This window comes from Euprymna scolopes, chromosome 9, assembly GCF_053919585.1.
Source record: "Euprymna scolopes isolate OS-2025 chromosome 9, ASM5391958v1, whole genome shotgun sequence".
In the NCBI taxonomy this organism is placed as follows: domain Eukaryota; kingdom Metazoa; phylum Mollusca; class Cephalopoda; order Sepiida; family Sepiolidae; genus Euprymna; species Euprymna scolopes.
In genome coordinates this window covers 78,502,620-78,520,175 of record NC_136490.1, presented here as the reverse complement: position 1 = coordinate 78,520,175, position 17,556 = coordinate 78,502,620, and the positions used below count along the sequence as shown (strand labels likewise).

Here is a 17,556-nt window from a genome sequence, read left to right as displayed (position 1 = left end):
AATGACTTGAATTAAGGATTAGAATAAAAATATTTTTTATAATGACTTGAATTAAAGATTAGAATTAAGGATTAGAATAAAATTATTTTTTTATAATCACTTGAATTAAAGATTAGAATAAAATTATTTTCTTATAATGACTTGAATTAAAGATTAGAATTAAAGATTAGAATAAAATTATTTTTTATAATGACTAGAATTAAAGATTAGAATAAAATTATTTTTTCATAATGACTAGAATTAAAGATTAGAATAAAATTATTTTTTATAATGACTTGAATTAAAGATTAGAATTAAAGATTAGAATAAAATGATTTTTTTATAATTACTTGCATTAAAGATCAGCATAAAATTATTTTTTTAATGACTAGAATTAAGGATTAGAATAAAATTGTGTTTTATAATGACTTGAATTAAGGATTAGAATAAAATTATGTTTTTATAATGACTTGAATTAAGGATTAGAATAAAATTATTTTTATAATGACTTGAATTAAAGATTAGAAGAAACTTATTTTTATAATGAGTTTAATTTAAAGATTAGAATAAAATTATTTTTGTATAATGACTAGAATTAAGGATTAGAATAAAATTATTTTTTTATAATGACTTGAATTTAAGATTAGAATAAAATTATTTTTTATAATGATTTGAATTAAGGATTAGAATAAAAAAATTTTATAATGACTTGAATAAAGGATTAGAATAAAATTATTTTTTATAATGACTTAAATTAAAGATTAGAATTAAGGATTAGAATAAAATTATTTTTTTATAATGACTTGATTTAAAGATTAGAATAAAATTATTTTCTTATAATGACTTGAATTAAAGATTAGAATTAAAGATTAGAATAAAATTATTTTTTTATAATGACTAGAATTAAAGAAAAGAATAAAATAATTTTTTTATAATGACTAGAATTAAAGATTAGAATAAAATTATGTTTTTATAATGACTTGAATTAAAGATTAGAATAAAATTATTTTCTTATAATGACTTGAATTAAAGATTAGAATTAAAGATTAGAATAATATTATTTTTTATAATGACTAGAATTAAAGATTAGAATAAAATTATTTTTTTATTATGACTAGAATTAAAGATTAGAATAAAATTATTTTTTATAATGACTTGAATTTAAGATTAGAATTAAAGATTAGAATAAAATAATTTTTTTATAATGACTTGAATTAAAGATTAGAATAAAATTATGTTTTTATAATGACTTGAATTAAAGATTAGAATAAAATTATTTTTTATAATGACTTGAATTAAGGATTAGAATAAAATTATTTTTTTATAATGACTAGAATTAAAGATTAGAATAAAATTATTTTTTATAATGACTTGAATTAAAGATTAAAATTAAAGATTAGAATAAAATGATTTTTTATAATGACTTGAATTAAAGATTAGCATAAAATTATTTTTTATAATGACTAGAATTAAGGATTAGAATAAATTTATGTTTCATAATTACTTGAATTAAAGATTAGAATAAAATTATTTTTTATAATGACTTGAATTAAGGATTAGAATAAAATTATTTTTTTATAATGACTAGAATTAAGGATTAGAATAAAATTATTTTTTATAATGACTAGAATTAAGGATTAGAATAAAAAATTTTTTAATAATGACTTGAATTAAGGATTAGAATAAAATTATTTTTTTATAATGACTTGAATTAAGGATTAGAATAAAATTATTTTTATAATGACTTGAATTACAGATTAGAAGAAACTTATTTTTATAATGACTTGAATTTAAAGATTAGAATAAAATTATTTTTGTATAATGATTTGAATTTAGGATTAGAATAAATTTTTTCGTATAATGACTTGAATTAAGGATTAGAATAAAATTATTTTTTATAATGACTTGAATAAAAGATTAGAATTAAGGATTAGAATAAAATTATGTTTTTATAATGACTTGAATTAAAGATTAGAATAAAATTATTTTCTTATAATGACTTGAATTAAAGATTAGAATTAAAGATTAGAATAAAATTATTTTTTTATAATGACTAGAATTAAAGATTAGAATAAAATTATTTTTTTATAATGACTAGAATTAAAGATTAGAATAAAATTAGTTTTTATATTGACTTAGATTAAGGATTAGGATAAAATTATTTTTATAATGACTTGAAGTAAAGATTAGAAGAAACTTATTTTTATAATGATTTGAATTTAAAGATTAGAATAAAATTATTTTTGTATAATGACTAGAATTAAGGATTAGAATAAAATTATTTTTTTATAATGACTTGAATTAAAGATTAGAATAAAATTATTTTTTATAATGATTTGAATTAAGGATTAGAATAAATTGTTTTTTATAATGACTTGAATTAAGGATTAGAATAAAATTATTTTTTATAATGACTTGAATTAAAGATTAGAATTAAGGATTAGAATAAAATTATTTTTTTATAATGACTTGAATTAAAGATTAGAATAAAATTATTTTCTTATAATGACTTGAATTAAAGATTAGAATTAAAGATTAGAATAAAATTATTTTTTTATAATGACTAGAATTAAAGATTAGAATAAAATAATTTTTTATAATGACTTGAATTAAAGATTAGAATTAAAGATTAGAATAAAATGATTTTTTTATAATGACTAGAATTAAAGATTAGCATAAAATTATTTTTTATAATGACTTGAATTAAAGATTAGAATAAAATTATTTTTTATAGTGAGTTGAATTAAGGATTAGAATAAAATTATTTTTTATAATGACTTTAATTAAAGATTAGAATAAAATTATTTTTGTATACTGACTAGAATTAAAGATTAGAATAAAATCATTTTTGTAATGACTAGAATTAAAGATTAGAGTAAAATTATTTTCATAATGACTTGAATTAAAGATTAGAAAGATTAGAATAATATAACTTTTTAATGACTTGAATTAAGGATTAGAATAAAATCATTACTTGAATTAAAGATTAGAATAAAATTATTTTTTTTATAATGATTTGAAATAAGGATTAGAATAAAATTATTTTTTATCATGACTTGAATTAAGGATTAGAATAAAATTATTTTCATAATGACTCGAATTAAAGATTAGAATAAAATTATTTTTTTATAATGACTAGAATTAAGGATTAGAATAAATTTATTTTTTATAATGACTTGAATTAAAGATTAGAATAAAATTATTTTTTTTACTTGAATTAAGGATTAGAATAAAATTATTTTCATAATGACTTTAATTAAGGATTAGAATAAAATTATTTTATAATAACTTGAATTTAAGGTTATAATGAAATAATATTTTTATATAGTGACCTGAATTAAAGATTAGAATAAAATTATTTTTGTATAATGACTTAAATTAAGGAATAGAATAAAATTATTTTTTTATAATGACTTGAATTTAAGACTAGAATGAATTATTTTTTGTAATGACTTGAATCAAGAATTAGAATAAAATTATTTTTTATAATGACTTGACGTAAAGATAAGAATAAAATTAGTGTTTTATAATGACTTGAATTAAAGATTAGAATAAAATAATTTTTTTAATGACTTGAATTAAAGATTAGATTCTTATGATTTCGTAGCATATTCTAATTTTTTTAATGATTTAATAGCATATTCTAAATTTTTTTTATGATTTAATAGCATATTCTAAATTTTTTTATGATTTTATAGCATATTCTAAAGTTTTAGAAAATTAAATTATTCTAAATTGTTTATGATTTAATAGCAAATTATACATTTTTTTATGATTTGATAGCATATTCTAATTTGTTTATAATTTAATAGCAAATTCTATATATTTTCATGATTTAATAGCATATTCTAAACTTTTTCATGATTTAATAGCATATCCTAATTTTTTATGATTTAATAGTTAATTCTAAATTTTTTAATGATTATTATAATAGCATATTATAATATATGATAGTGTATTCTAAATTTTTTTATGATTTACTAGAATATTCTAATTTTCTTCATGATTTAATAGCATATTCTTAATTTTTTGTATGATTTAATAGCATATTCTTAATTTTTTCATGATTTCATAGCATATTCTTATTTTTTTTAATAATTTGATTATTCTAAATTTTTTATGATTTCCTAGCAAATTCTACATTTTTTATGATTTAATAGCATGTTCTAAATGTTATTAAGATGTAATAGCATATTCTAAATGTTTTTATGATTTAATTGCCTATTCTAAATTTTTTCATGATTTAATAGCATATGGTAAATTTTTTAATGATTTAATAGCATATTCTTAATTCTTTTATGATGTAATTGCATATTGTAAATTTTTTATTATTTAATTATTCGAAATGTTTTATGATTTGATAGCAAATTCTAAATTTTGTTATGATGTAATAGCAAATACTAAATATATTTGATTTAATAGGATATTCTACATTTTCTATGATTTAATAGCATATTGTATATTTTTTATGAATATATACAATATTCTAAATGTTTTTATGATTTAATAGCAAATTCTAAATTTTTTAATAGTAAATTGTAATTTTTTTATGATTATTATGATTATAATAGCATATTATAATACATAATACCATATTCTAAGTTTTTCACGATTTAATAGAATATTTTAAATTTTTTCATGATTTAATAGCATATTCTAAATTTTTTTATGACTTTTAAATTGTGTATTATTTCATCGCAAATTCTAAATTTTTTGATTTACTTGCATATTCTAAATATTTTATGATTTAATTATTAAAATTGTTTTATGATTTTATAATTCTTTTTAAGATGTGATTGCAAATTCTAAATTTTTTATGATTTAATAGTATATTATAAATTTTTTATGATGTCATAGCAAATTCTAAATTTTTTATCATTTAATAGCATATTCTAAATTTTTTATGATTCAATACCATATTCAAAATTTTTTATGATTTAATGGTAAATTCTATATTTTTTCATGATTTAATATCAAATTCTACATTTTTTATGATTTAATATCAAATTCATAACTTTATGATTTATAGCATATTCTAAATGTTTTATGATTTAATAGAATATTCTGAATTTTTCATGATTTCATAGCATATTCTACACTTTTTATGACTTAATTATTCTAAATGTTTTTATGATGTAATAGGATATTCTAAATTTTTTATGATTTAATAGCATGTTCTAAATTTTTTTTATGAATATATACAATATTCTCAATGTTTTTATGATTCAATAGCAAATTCTAAATTTTTTAATAGTAAATTGTAAATTTTTTAATGATTATCCTTATAATAGCATATTATAATATATAATAGCATATTCTTAATTTTTTCACGATTTAATAGAATATTCTAAATTTTTTCATGATTTAATAGCATATTCTAAATTTTTTTACGACTTAATAGCATATTATAAATTTTTTCAGGATTTCATAGCATATTCTAAATTTTTTTATGATTTTATAGCATATACTAAATCTTTTAATAATTTGATTATTCTAAATTTTTCATTCATATTCTAAATTTTTTATCATTTCATAGCAAATTCTAAATTTTTTATGATTTAATGTATATTCTAAATGTTATTAAGATTTACTAGCATATTCTAAATGTTATTATTATGTAATAGCATAATCTAAATTTTTTCATTATTTAACAGCATATGCTAAATGTTTTGTGATTTAATAGCATATTCTTAATTTTTTTATGATTTAATTGCATATTCTAAATTTTTTATGATTTAATTATTCTAAATGTTTTTATGATGTAATAGCAAATTCTAAATTTTTAATGATTTAATAGAATATTCTAAAAAATTTTTATGATTTAATAGCATATTCAACATTTTTTTATGACTTAATACATATTCTAAATTTTATTATGATTATCTACCATATTCTAAATTTTTTCCTGATTTCATACCATATTCTAAATCTTTTCATGATTTAATAGCAAATTCTAAATTTTTTATTATTTAATAGCACATTCTGAATTTTTTATGATTTCATACCATATTCTAAATGTTTTTATGATTCAATAGCATATTCTTAATTTTTTAATAATTGAATTATACTAAATTTTTTATTATTTAATAGCATATTCTAAATGTTGTCTGATTTTATAGTAAATTCTAAATTTTTTATGATTTAATAGCATATTATAAAATTTTATAATTTAATAGCATATTCTAAATTATTTCATGATTTAATAGCATATTCTGAATTTTTAATAGCAAATTCTACATGTTTTAATAATTTAATTATTCTAAATGTCTTAATAATTTAATTATTTTTATGATTTGATACCATCTTCTAAATTTTTTTATGATTTAATACCATAGTCTAAATCTTTTATTATTCATAGCATATTCTAATTTTTTTAATGATCTAATAGCATATTCTAACTTTTTTCATGATTTAATAGCATATTCTAAATTTTTAATAGCAAATTGAAAACTTTTTAATAATTTAATTATATTAAATGTTTTAAAAATCTAATTACTTTTATGATTTAATACACTATTCACAACTTTTTTATGATTTCATAGCATATTCTTAATTTTTTCATGATTTAATACAATATTTAAAATTTGTTCTTGATTTCATAGCATATTCCCAATATTTTAATGATTTAATAGCATATTCTAGATTTTTTAATGATTTAATAGCAAATGCTAAATTGTTTTTTATGATTTAACACCGTATGCTAAATGTTTTATGATTTAATAGCATATTCTAAATTTTTTATGATTTAATAGCAAATTCAAGATTTTTTAATAATTTAATAGAATATTCTAAATTTTTCATGATTTAATAGTTTTTAATAATGTTTAATGTTTTAATAATTTAATTATTTTCATGATTTAATAGAATATTGAAAATCTTTTATGATTAAATAGAATATTCTAATTTCTTATGATTTAATAGCAAAATCTAAATTTTTTCATGATTTAATATCAAATTCATAACTTTTTTATGATTTATAGCATATTCTAAATTGTTTTATAATTTAATTGCAAATTCTAAATTTTTTATGATTTAATAGAATATTCTAAATTTTTCATGATTTAATAGCATATTCTAAATTTTTTATTATTTAATAGCAAATTCTACATTTTTTATGATTTAATATCAAATTCATAACTTTATGATTTATAGCATATTCTAAATGTTTTATGATTTAATAGAATATTCTAAATTTTTCATGATTTCATAGCAAATTTTCAATTTTTTATGATCTAATACCGTATTCTAAATTTTTTCATGATTTAATAGCATATTCTAAATTTTTTATGATTTCATAGCATATTCTAATTGTTTTCATGATTTCATAGCATATTCTAAATTTTTTTATGATGTAATAGCATATTCTAATTTTTTTAATAATTTAATTATTCTAAATTTTTCTTATTTAATACCATATTCTAAATTGTTTCATTATTTAATAGCATATTCTAAATTTTTTATGATTTAATTGCATATTCCATATTTTCTTAGGATTCCATTATTCTAAATGTTTTTATCATTTAATCGCATATTCTAAATTGTTTTATGATTATATACCATATTCTAATTTTTTTATGATTTAATAGCAAATTCTAATTTTTTTTTGATTTAATAGCAAATTCTAAATTTTTTTATGATTTAATAGCATATTCTTAATTTTTTTATGATTTAATAGCATATTCTAAATTTTTTATAACTTAATAGCATATTCTAAATTTTGTCATAGCATATGCAAAATTTTTTATGATTTCATAGCATATTCTAATTTTATTATGATTTAATAGCATATTCTAAATTTTTAGTAATTTAATTATTCTGAATTTTTTATGATTTGATACCATATTCAAAGTTTCTTATTATTTATAGCAAATTTAAAATTTTTTCATGATTCAATAGCAAATTCTAAATGTTTTTATGATGTTATAACATATTCTAAATTTTTTCATGATTTACTAGCAAATTCTAAATTTTTTCATGATTCAATAGTGTTAAGTTTGCAGGTTGAAACAAGTAACATAGAAAGCAATACAAATGACGGCTCAACAAACAAAGGTAGATCAAATAAGAAGTGTATTAGGAAAAGGTGTATTTACAGGATATTCACATAATGGTGTCAAATAAGAGAGTCTTTGCTGGAGAAACATATCTGCTCTCGGCGGCCTTCGGTGGCTTCTGGTGAACACACACTCAGACTAACTGAGTCTTCCTATTTATGTGTAATTACTATTCACATATGCAAATGAATGTGTGCCACCACAACACCCTTTTTCTATTGGGATTTAACATTAATGGTTCATTAAACTTTCTTTTTCTACCTGATCTTCGGGGTTCAGGTGTATATTGAGGTGGTTCCAAATTAAAAGATTCGTATATGATGTCCATGGTTTCCTCCTCTTCGACTGCTGTTGTATAATCACCATCTTGAATGTGGCGTTTTTTTATTTGGTTCAGGTGCCTTTTATCTATATTTTGTGGACCTTTAATCATGTATGTACAATCACCAATGCATTTATCCACTACTCCACATTCCCAGTAAGAAGTGTTATTCCTGTAGCACTTGAAATATACTCGATCTCCCGAGTTATATTTCTTTCTTATCATGTGTGTAGTGTTTCGGACAATTGCCTGTCTTGGCAATAGTTTATCAAACACTGATTTTACCTTCTTTTTCTTTACATATACGGTGGGGGCTGCCCAGTCGCTATGTTCTATTTTTGATAGTATTCCTGTCTGTTCCAATCTGTCTGATTCTGTATTAATCTTTTGCAACCAAGCGGAACGGAACGTTTCGCTTTTTTCTAAAAGTTGGGCTGGTGTTTTCTTTAAGTTCAAACAAGGCCTTAAATTTATTGCAACGGCCTAATTTAGTCATAAATACATCAGGGAATAATTTTTTTAAGCCCTCTTTTATATTTTCTGTTGTTGGAGTAGTACATTCTCTTTTTTTACAGAATGTATTAATTGGCTTATCCCAGAGTCCAAATTTCTCAATTAAATCTATTCCAAACAGGTTTTCGCTATTTTTCAATACGAACATTTTTAATTTCTTCGTAATCCCTTTTAATTTTATCGGAAGGATAACTTCTCCTTCAAATTTTATCTCACCACCAGTTACCGTCCGAGCTGATTTACTTGTTTTCATCATGGTTGGTTTACCCAACTTTTTCCATGTATTCAAGTTTATTATAGAAATATCGGATCCTGAATCCAGTTGTAATTTTATTGGTGTTTTAAATATTTCCACTTTTATGTATTTTCGCCGATTTTTGTCTAATTTTTCGTTTGATTTTGTTTGCTGTACTCTCTTTCTGGTGAAATCTTTATATCTGCAACAATCGCTTTTGTGTCTAACTGAGTCTTCCTATATATGTGTAATTACTATCCACATATGCAAATGAATGTGTGCCACCACAACAAATAGCAAACTCTAAAATTTTTTATGATTTCATAGAATATTCTAAATTTTTCAATTATGTAATAGCATATTCTAAATTTTTTAATAGTTTAATTATTCTAAATTTTTTATTTCATTATTCTAAATGTTTTTATGATTTAATAGCAAATTCAAAATTTTTTTATGATTTAATAGCATATTCCTAATTTTTTAATAATTTAATTATTCTAAATTTTTTATGATTTAATACCACATTTTAAATTTTTTATGATTATATACCATATTCTAAATTTGTTATGATTTAATAGGATATTCTTATTTTTTTATGATTTAATAGAATATTCTAAATTTTTTTATTACTTAATAGCATATTCTAAACTTTTTCATAACATATGCTAAATTTTTTATGATTTCATAGCATATTATACATTTTTTTCATGATTTCATAGCATATTCTAATTTTTTATGATTAAATAGCATATTCTCAATTTTTTAATTATTCTAAATTTTTTTATGATTTAATACCATATTCCTAATTTTTTTATTATTTATAGCAAATTCAAAGTTTTTTTTTATTTAATAGCAAATTATCAATTTTTTATGATTTAATAGCATATTCTAAATTTTTTCTTGATTTAATAAGCATATTCTAAATATTTTATGAGTTAATAGCACATTCTAAATTTTTTCATGATTTAATAGCGTATTCTACAATTTTTTTATGATTTAATTGCATAGTATGAATTTTTTTATGATTTGATTATTCTAAATATTTTTATGATTTAATAGCTAATTCTAAATTTTTTATGATTTAATAGTATATTGTAAATTTTTTAATGATTTAATACCACATTCTAAATTTTTTTATGATTATATACCATATTCAAAATTTGTCATGATTTAATAGCATATTCTAATTTTTTTATGATTTAATAGCATATTCTAAAAAATTTTTTATTTAATAGCATATTCAAAATTTTTTTATGATTTAATAGCAAATTCTAATTTTTTTCATGATTTAATAGAAAATTCTATTTTTGGGGGGGATTTAATAGCATATTCTAAATTTTCTTATGATTTAATAGTATATTCTAAATTCTTTTATGATTTGATAGCATATTCTAAATTTTTTATGATTTAATAGCATATTCTAAATTTTTTAATAATTGAATTATTCTCAATTTTTATGATTTAATTGCATATTCTAAATTGCTTATGATTTCCTAGCAAATTCTAAATTATTTCTGATTTAATAGCATATTCTAAATTTTTTCTAGATTTAATAGCATATTCTAAATTTTTTATAATTTAATTGCATATTCTAAATTTTTTTAGGATTTAATTATTCTAAATGTTTTTATGATTTAACGGCATATTCTAAAAATTTTTATGATTTAATAGCATATTCTACATTTTTTAATAATTCAATTATTCTAATTATTTTCATGATTTCATAGCGAATTTTAAATCTTTTTATGATTTAATAGCATATTCTAAATTCTTTTATGATTTCATTGCATATTCTAAATTTTTTTATGATTTAATAGCATATTCTACATTTTTTAATAATTTAATTATTCAAAATTTTTATGATTTAATAGCATATTCTTAATTTTTTATGATTTCATAGCAAATTCTAAATTATTTCTAATTTAATAGCGTATTCTAAATTTTTCATCATTTAGTAGCATATTCTAAATATTTTCATGATTTAATTGCATAATCTATATTTTTTTAGGATTTAATTATTCTAAATGTTTTTATGATTAATAGCAAATTCTAAATTTTTCATGATTTAATAGCATATTCTAAATTTTTTTATAATTATATACCATATTCTAAATTTTTTTGTGATTTAATAGCAAATTCTAAATTTTTTATGATTTAACAGCAAATTCTAATTTTTTTATGATTTAATAGCATATTCTAAATTTATTTTATTAATTAATAACATATTCTAAAATTTTTCATAGCATATTCTAATTTTTTATGATTTCATAGCATATTCTAAATTTTTTTATGATTTAATAGCATATTCTAAATTTTTTAATAATTTAAGTATTCTAAATTTTTTATGATTTAATTATTCTAATTTTTTTTATGTTTTAATAGCAAATTCTAAATGTTTTAATAATTTAATTATTCTTAATGTTTTCATGATTTAATAGCAAATTCAACAATGCAATAACATCATGATTTTTTATGATTTTATTATTCTAAATCAGGTATTTTAGATATGCATTCACATGACTTCATTTTTACTATTAATCAATTTCTTTTGACATAAACTTAAATGTGTTCTGGTACATCAGAATGCATTTTGATTTCAACAATATTTTACAAAAAGACTCATTTATTTCATGATCATTGGAAATGTGAAATGAATTTAGAAGAATTTTCATTATATACTTTCACAGCACTCCTGTGTAGTGCCTGCTACCAAAATTCGAAATTCTAAAATAAATACCTTTTGAGACAGCTTCAATGATGAAACAGATTTTTCAGCTAATTGTGCATGTTTCTCTAAAGGTCCACTGAAAATAAAGCAATATACCTGATATTCAAGTAGCAAGCATTTCTTAGATAATAAATTTTGAATTTAAATTTAATAAAAATGATTTTATTTGCAATATGTAGATATTTTAAATAATTTATAGTGATGAAATACGGTTTCAAAACATTCAACAACTGAATTGAAGCTAATGCAGCATAATTTTCAAACTAATTTTATGTAGAGTAATGTCTTAAAATAATTTTCAAACTAATTTTATGTAGAGTAATGTCTTAAAATTCCTATCCAATCAATAATAATTTTATGTAGAGTAATGTCTTAAAATTCCTATCCAATCAATAATAATTTTATGTAGAGTAATGTCTTAAAATTCCTATCCAATCAATAATAATTTTATGTAGAGTAATGTCTTAAAATTCCTATCCAATCAATAATAATTTTATGTAGAGTAATGTCTTAAAATTCCTATCCAATCAATAATAATTTTATGTAGAGTAATGCCTTAAAATTCCTATCCAATAAAACAAAATGAAATCTCTTCTAGCAAATAAAATACTATTTTGAATATCTCATAGTTCCTTTGCCATATACGTCATTTCTAGCTCTGACAAATTTCCCAGTTATTTCTCACAAACACTGGAGAAAAATGATTATTCATTCAACATCCTTGGCTTTCCCCTTTCAACCTGATGGGAATATCACATCTATATTCTCATGTTCTAGGAATTGGGTATTTTACACACTTTATGCATCCATACACATATATACATTTACTTTTACACTTATTTGCAATGAGAATAAAATATACTCTGATCTATACTCTTATAAATTTGTGTGTTTTTTGTGTGTTTGTAGACATTCATATTAAAACCCCATTCTCTATTTATTTAAAAAGAAAATACAACTTTGTGGAATTGCATTCATCTGCCAAAGATCTAACTAATTTGCATATTCTTTTAAACATTCATTTTAACTAATTCCCTATTAGCTTTTTCGGTTTCTTATGGAATCATCATCTTGCGTTAACTATTACGTGTAATTATATTCATGCAGATATTCTACATGATTTATACTTGCATAATATTTATGTTAAAAAGGTTATAGTAAATACAAACCTTTTTAATTTATTTATTGCGGACTATTATCCTCATCTTTCTTAGATGTTGTTTCACAATGTTTCGACCAACTATTCTTTTGGCCTTTATCAGGTGGTAACTGTGACGGGATAGGAACTCTGAATCTCCTAACTGCATCCTCAGCAATTGCTGCCATCCATAGTTGTTGTTGTCTCACCACTGACAACCTTGATCGTCCTTCGGGGCCTGTGGTACAGTGGATAGAGACGTTAAATCTCTACGGTTCCAGGTGAGAATTGTCTGAAGATAGAGGTTTCAATCCTACCTAAAGCCAGCCAGAGGCTTACTTGGCCAAAAATGTGATGAGACGACAACAACTATGGATGGCAGTAATTGCTGAGAATGCAGTTAGGAAATTCGGAGTTCTTATCCCATAGCAGTTATCACATGACAAAAGCCAGAGGAATAGTTGGCTGAAACGTCATGAAACAACATCTAAGAAATATGTGGATAATAGTCCGCAATAAATAAATTAATAAATAATACTTATCTCAATAATGAATTCCAATTAAATAGTATACAAACCTTTTTCTATATATATTTATGTATGCATATATATATTTGTTGAAAAAATTTTGTCTAGCAAACTCCTCCGTTAGTTTTTGATCTCCAGACATGAAACTTAATCTATAGAGTATTCAAACCTATGCAAAACTTTATATTTGGGTTTTAGCCTGGGAAAATCAGTGCAAAAGTGTGAAAATTAAAAAAGTGGAATTTTTAGCCTTGCAGCAAACATGTCTTCATAGCTCAGGCATTACCGTCAAAGGAAAAAGTAAATCGTAAGCTAAACATTTTGGTTTTGATTCTTGTTGGTGGCGCATAAGTCATTTTTTTTTATTTTACTTTTTAAATCATTACTATATATTGGGTCCAATAAAATATAATAACGAATATGAAATCTGCATTAATTAAAATATCATATTTAAGCATATTTTACAACCAGGCAATGCCAGGCGACCTGCTAGTTCAATATAAATTTGACACTTTTTGGAAAGGACAAAAAAAATATATTGGTCAATAATTTTCAATAAAGTTCAAGGATGATCTTTTGCTGAATCCAGCAGAAGGTGATCTGAGCCTCCTCCACAGTTTTCAGGCAGAATATGAACCACATTGCTTTCATGGTATCCTTCAAGCTATCAATGTATTATTACATAAAAAAGCTTTTAAGGCTAAACATGTATCATGGGAAGTAAAATTTCATTAAATGTCAATTCTTATTATTTCATTAATATTAATGATAATTTAAGAATTCCACTTTATGCAATATTAAATTTTAAAAGTATAAAACTATGAAGAAACAATAACTTGAAGCTGGTACTTACTTGAGCACACTAGTCAGTGCTTTCTCTGCTTCATAATAGTGGTCCAAATAATTTAACACTCTCTCACCAACAATAAAGAATAAATTTATTTTATCTTTTTTGCCTTTCTCTGCTTTTAATAATTTCACCATCTGTGGAAAATATAAAATAATTAGATTTAGCAAAAAGTAGAAAAGCATTGCATGTTCATCTCATTTCAGAGTCATCAATATGTGGCATGGTGCCTGGCTTTGATGGGGTTATTTTAGATAGCATCTTTCAGCTTTACCAAGATTTAATATAAATTGTTTATAGAAGTTGTGTTATAGAGAAAGAAAAAAATGGGGAAAGTTTATGCCATGGTATTTTTGTGATAAACTTGCCATATTGTCTAACTACTTACTACTAAAACTGATGATGATCTTAAACCCTAGACGAGAGAAAAGAATCTCCTATGCTTCCATCAACCAGGGCCCAATGGGAGCATACAGGATTGTTCTCTCTCATCAGAAGGATAATAATAGCTTTTTTACTTAGTACCTTTACATTTCATTTCTATTGGATTATTCATTAGTTCATCTGACTAATCAACATTTTTTTTGGATTGTACCACATTTTTCAACTTTTCTTCATCGAGTCTGAACTTCTTTTGAAATATTCTTTAGCGTATACATTTTTGTATTATTACCAATGTTCATATAAATATGACTTCTTTCATAATTTGTAGTTTTCAATTTATTCACCAACCAATCATTTTGCTAACTACTTTCCTCTGAGGATAAGAGTCATTCTTTGAAACTCCATGGAATAAAGACAATTTTTACATTTTCAACTTGAATAATAAGGTTGTTTTAAATTCTAATTTACAGAGTTTAAATTCAATTTAGTATATCAATGCTTTATCTCAAATATTAAGCTTTTTTGATCTGATTAGGATTGTTCTATAAATATTAGTATTAATTATTATTATACCCACATTAAGTTTATAAAATTATTCAATTTATAATCTTGGTAAAAAAAAATTTGAATTGATGATTAGATAACTTAACACAAATTGAATCAGCTAATAAATATAAACTTAATAATAATGTATTTGTAAACAGAATATTATAAGAAAAATGAGATAATTTATATAAAAAATAAAATACTAATATATATGTGTATGTATGTATGTATGTATGTATGTATGTATGTATGTGTGTGTGTGTGTGTGTGTGTGTGTGTGTGTGTGTGTGTGTGTGTTGTGTGTATGTAGGCGTGTATATGTAAAAAACAATGTTTTTTTTTAAATTGCTTTGATTTGTTCACTATGACATTTTTTACAAAGGAGTCACGAAGACTCCTTGAGGATAAGGGTTAATTAGTGTACAATGGTCAAAGGGAACATGTAGTAATCGTTAGTAGTGGAAATTTGGTAACTTGGATTACTTAAGGGGATGGCTCATCAAGAATTTGTTCATATTGAACTTGAAGTCAGTTAGAAATCAGGAAAACAGAACAGAGTTCCAGAGGTGTGCAGTTCTAAGAAAGAAGCTTTGTTCATGAAATCTACATTTAGGTTTAAGCACAGATAATTATTGATAGTGATTTCAGATAGATTAGTGTTTTTCATGAAAGTCAGGACAGGGATACGATAGATGGCTCATACAAGCCATGAAAAAAACAATAAAGCACAGACGTCTCTTCTATGGGAAAGAGGTTGCAGGGAAGAAAAAAGGGCATCCCCCACTAGGCTACAAAGTCTCTGTCAAGGTAGGATAAGCTGTTTCTAACAGCTCCTGCTCAGATGTGGCAACAGTACTCCATCCTTGGACATACTTGGCTCTTATACAGGTAGAGAATTGCATTGGCAGTGAGATCTGTACTGGAACCATAGAACGATCCAACCATTTTTCCAGTAACCTTGGCAACAGATTTGATGTATGTGTTCCATCTCAGATCAGGAGTAAAGGTCAGACCTTGTCAAAACATGGAGCCTCCCTAAGACGAGAGCCATTCATTTCAATTGATGCCAGACAGGAATCAGAGCGTTGATGAAAAAATGTTTTATACGCTTTACACTACTCGTGGTTTCTTTCATTTGCAACCCCTAGCACGTGTCTACAACAACTGGCTGACGAGGATGATTCAAAAACTTCCCGGATCAATCTACAATCTATCAAGATCGGAGGAGAGAGAATCAGAGAGAACTTGGTTGTTTACAGCCTTTGAAGTGTTGCCATAGATGGTAGTGTTATCAGCATAAATGTCTACAAATGATCTTAGGATGTGATTTGGGAAATCATTTATGTAGATCAGGGGTAGAGTTGGGCCCAAGATGGACCGCTGAAGGACTCCAGCATTAATACTGTGAGCTTCTGATTTCTGCCCATCAATGACTACTCTTATAATCCTATCAGAGAGAAATGATATAATAATTGAAAAGATATTTCCAGCTATACTGTACCTGAAGATTTTGTAGAGTAGACTTTTATGCCATATCTATTAAAGGCCAAGAACAATTGCCCTAGAAAGGAAGCCTCCGTCAAGAGATTTGCTAATCCTATCAGATATAATTGTAAGCACATCTGCTGTAGATCTAGCAAAACAGAAACCATATTGCATATCACTAAGAAAGTTATTTTTGCTGAGGTGGTTGACTACTTCTCTATTTAACACAGATTACAGCAACTTACTCATGACGCACAGGAGAGTGATTGGTCTGTACTGAGATGCAGATGACTGATCACCTCATTTTTAAATATGGGATACTGATGAGGTTTTCCAGGGTGTTGGGAAGCAATTCTCCTTAAGACAATGCTTAAACAGCTTTGTAAGTATGGGAGCTAGTTCTGGCTGAAGCTTTTTCAGCACTATAATAGGAATGCCATCAGGGTCAGTTGCTTTACTATTTTCAAAGTAATGAAAAAAAAACACATTTTCACTTACATAAGAAATACAGACAACTGAAACATCGACACAATCTACCGTTCAACTGATCTAAAAATATGTTGTCGCTGTTTTTTAATTGTCTTTTTTTGTTTTGATTTGTTGACTATGCCATTTTCAAAGTAATCAAAAACCATGTTTTCACTTACATACGGAATACACATAACTGAAACTGTGAAGCAACCACTAATGTGAAAATATAAAAAAATATTTTAAAATATTAAAAACAAAAATAACATATTTTCAAATCAGTTGAACAGTGGATGCACTACTGTTTCAGTTGTGTGTATTTCTTATTGT

At 22.5% G+C, this 17,556-nt stretch overlaps 1 protein-coding gene across 7 annotated transcripts in view; it reads right to left on the bottom strand.

Annotated features, from left to right (window-relative positions):
- The window catches only part of LOC145284719 (alanyl-tRNA editing protein Aarsd1-B-like), a 405,535-nt gene that overhangs the window by 81,471 nt on the left and 306,508 nt on the right, over positions 1 to 17,556 (bottom strand). For all 7 annotated transcript variants that reach the window (XR_013868868.1, XM_080133638.1, XM_080133636.1 and 4 more), the window contains 2 exons: positions 14,350 to 14,480; positions 11,841 to 11,907 (listed from right to left, as the gene is read on the bottom strand). Coding sequence is in view for 6 of the 7 variants with exons in the window: in XM_080133638.1 (XP_079989764.1) it covers positions 11,841 to 11,907; positions 14,350 to 14,480 (198 nt within the window). In the remaining variant the exon portion in view is untranslated. The remainder of the gene's footprint in view (positions 1 to 11,840; positions 11,908 to 14,349; positions 14,481 to 17,556) is intronic.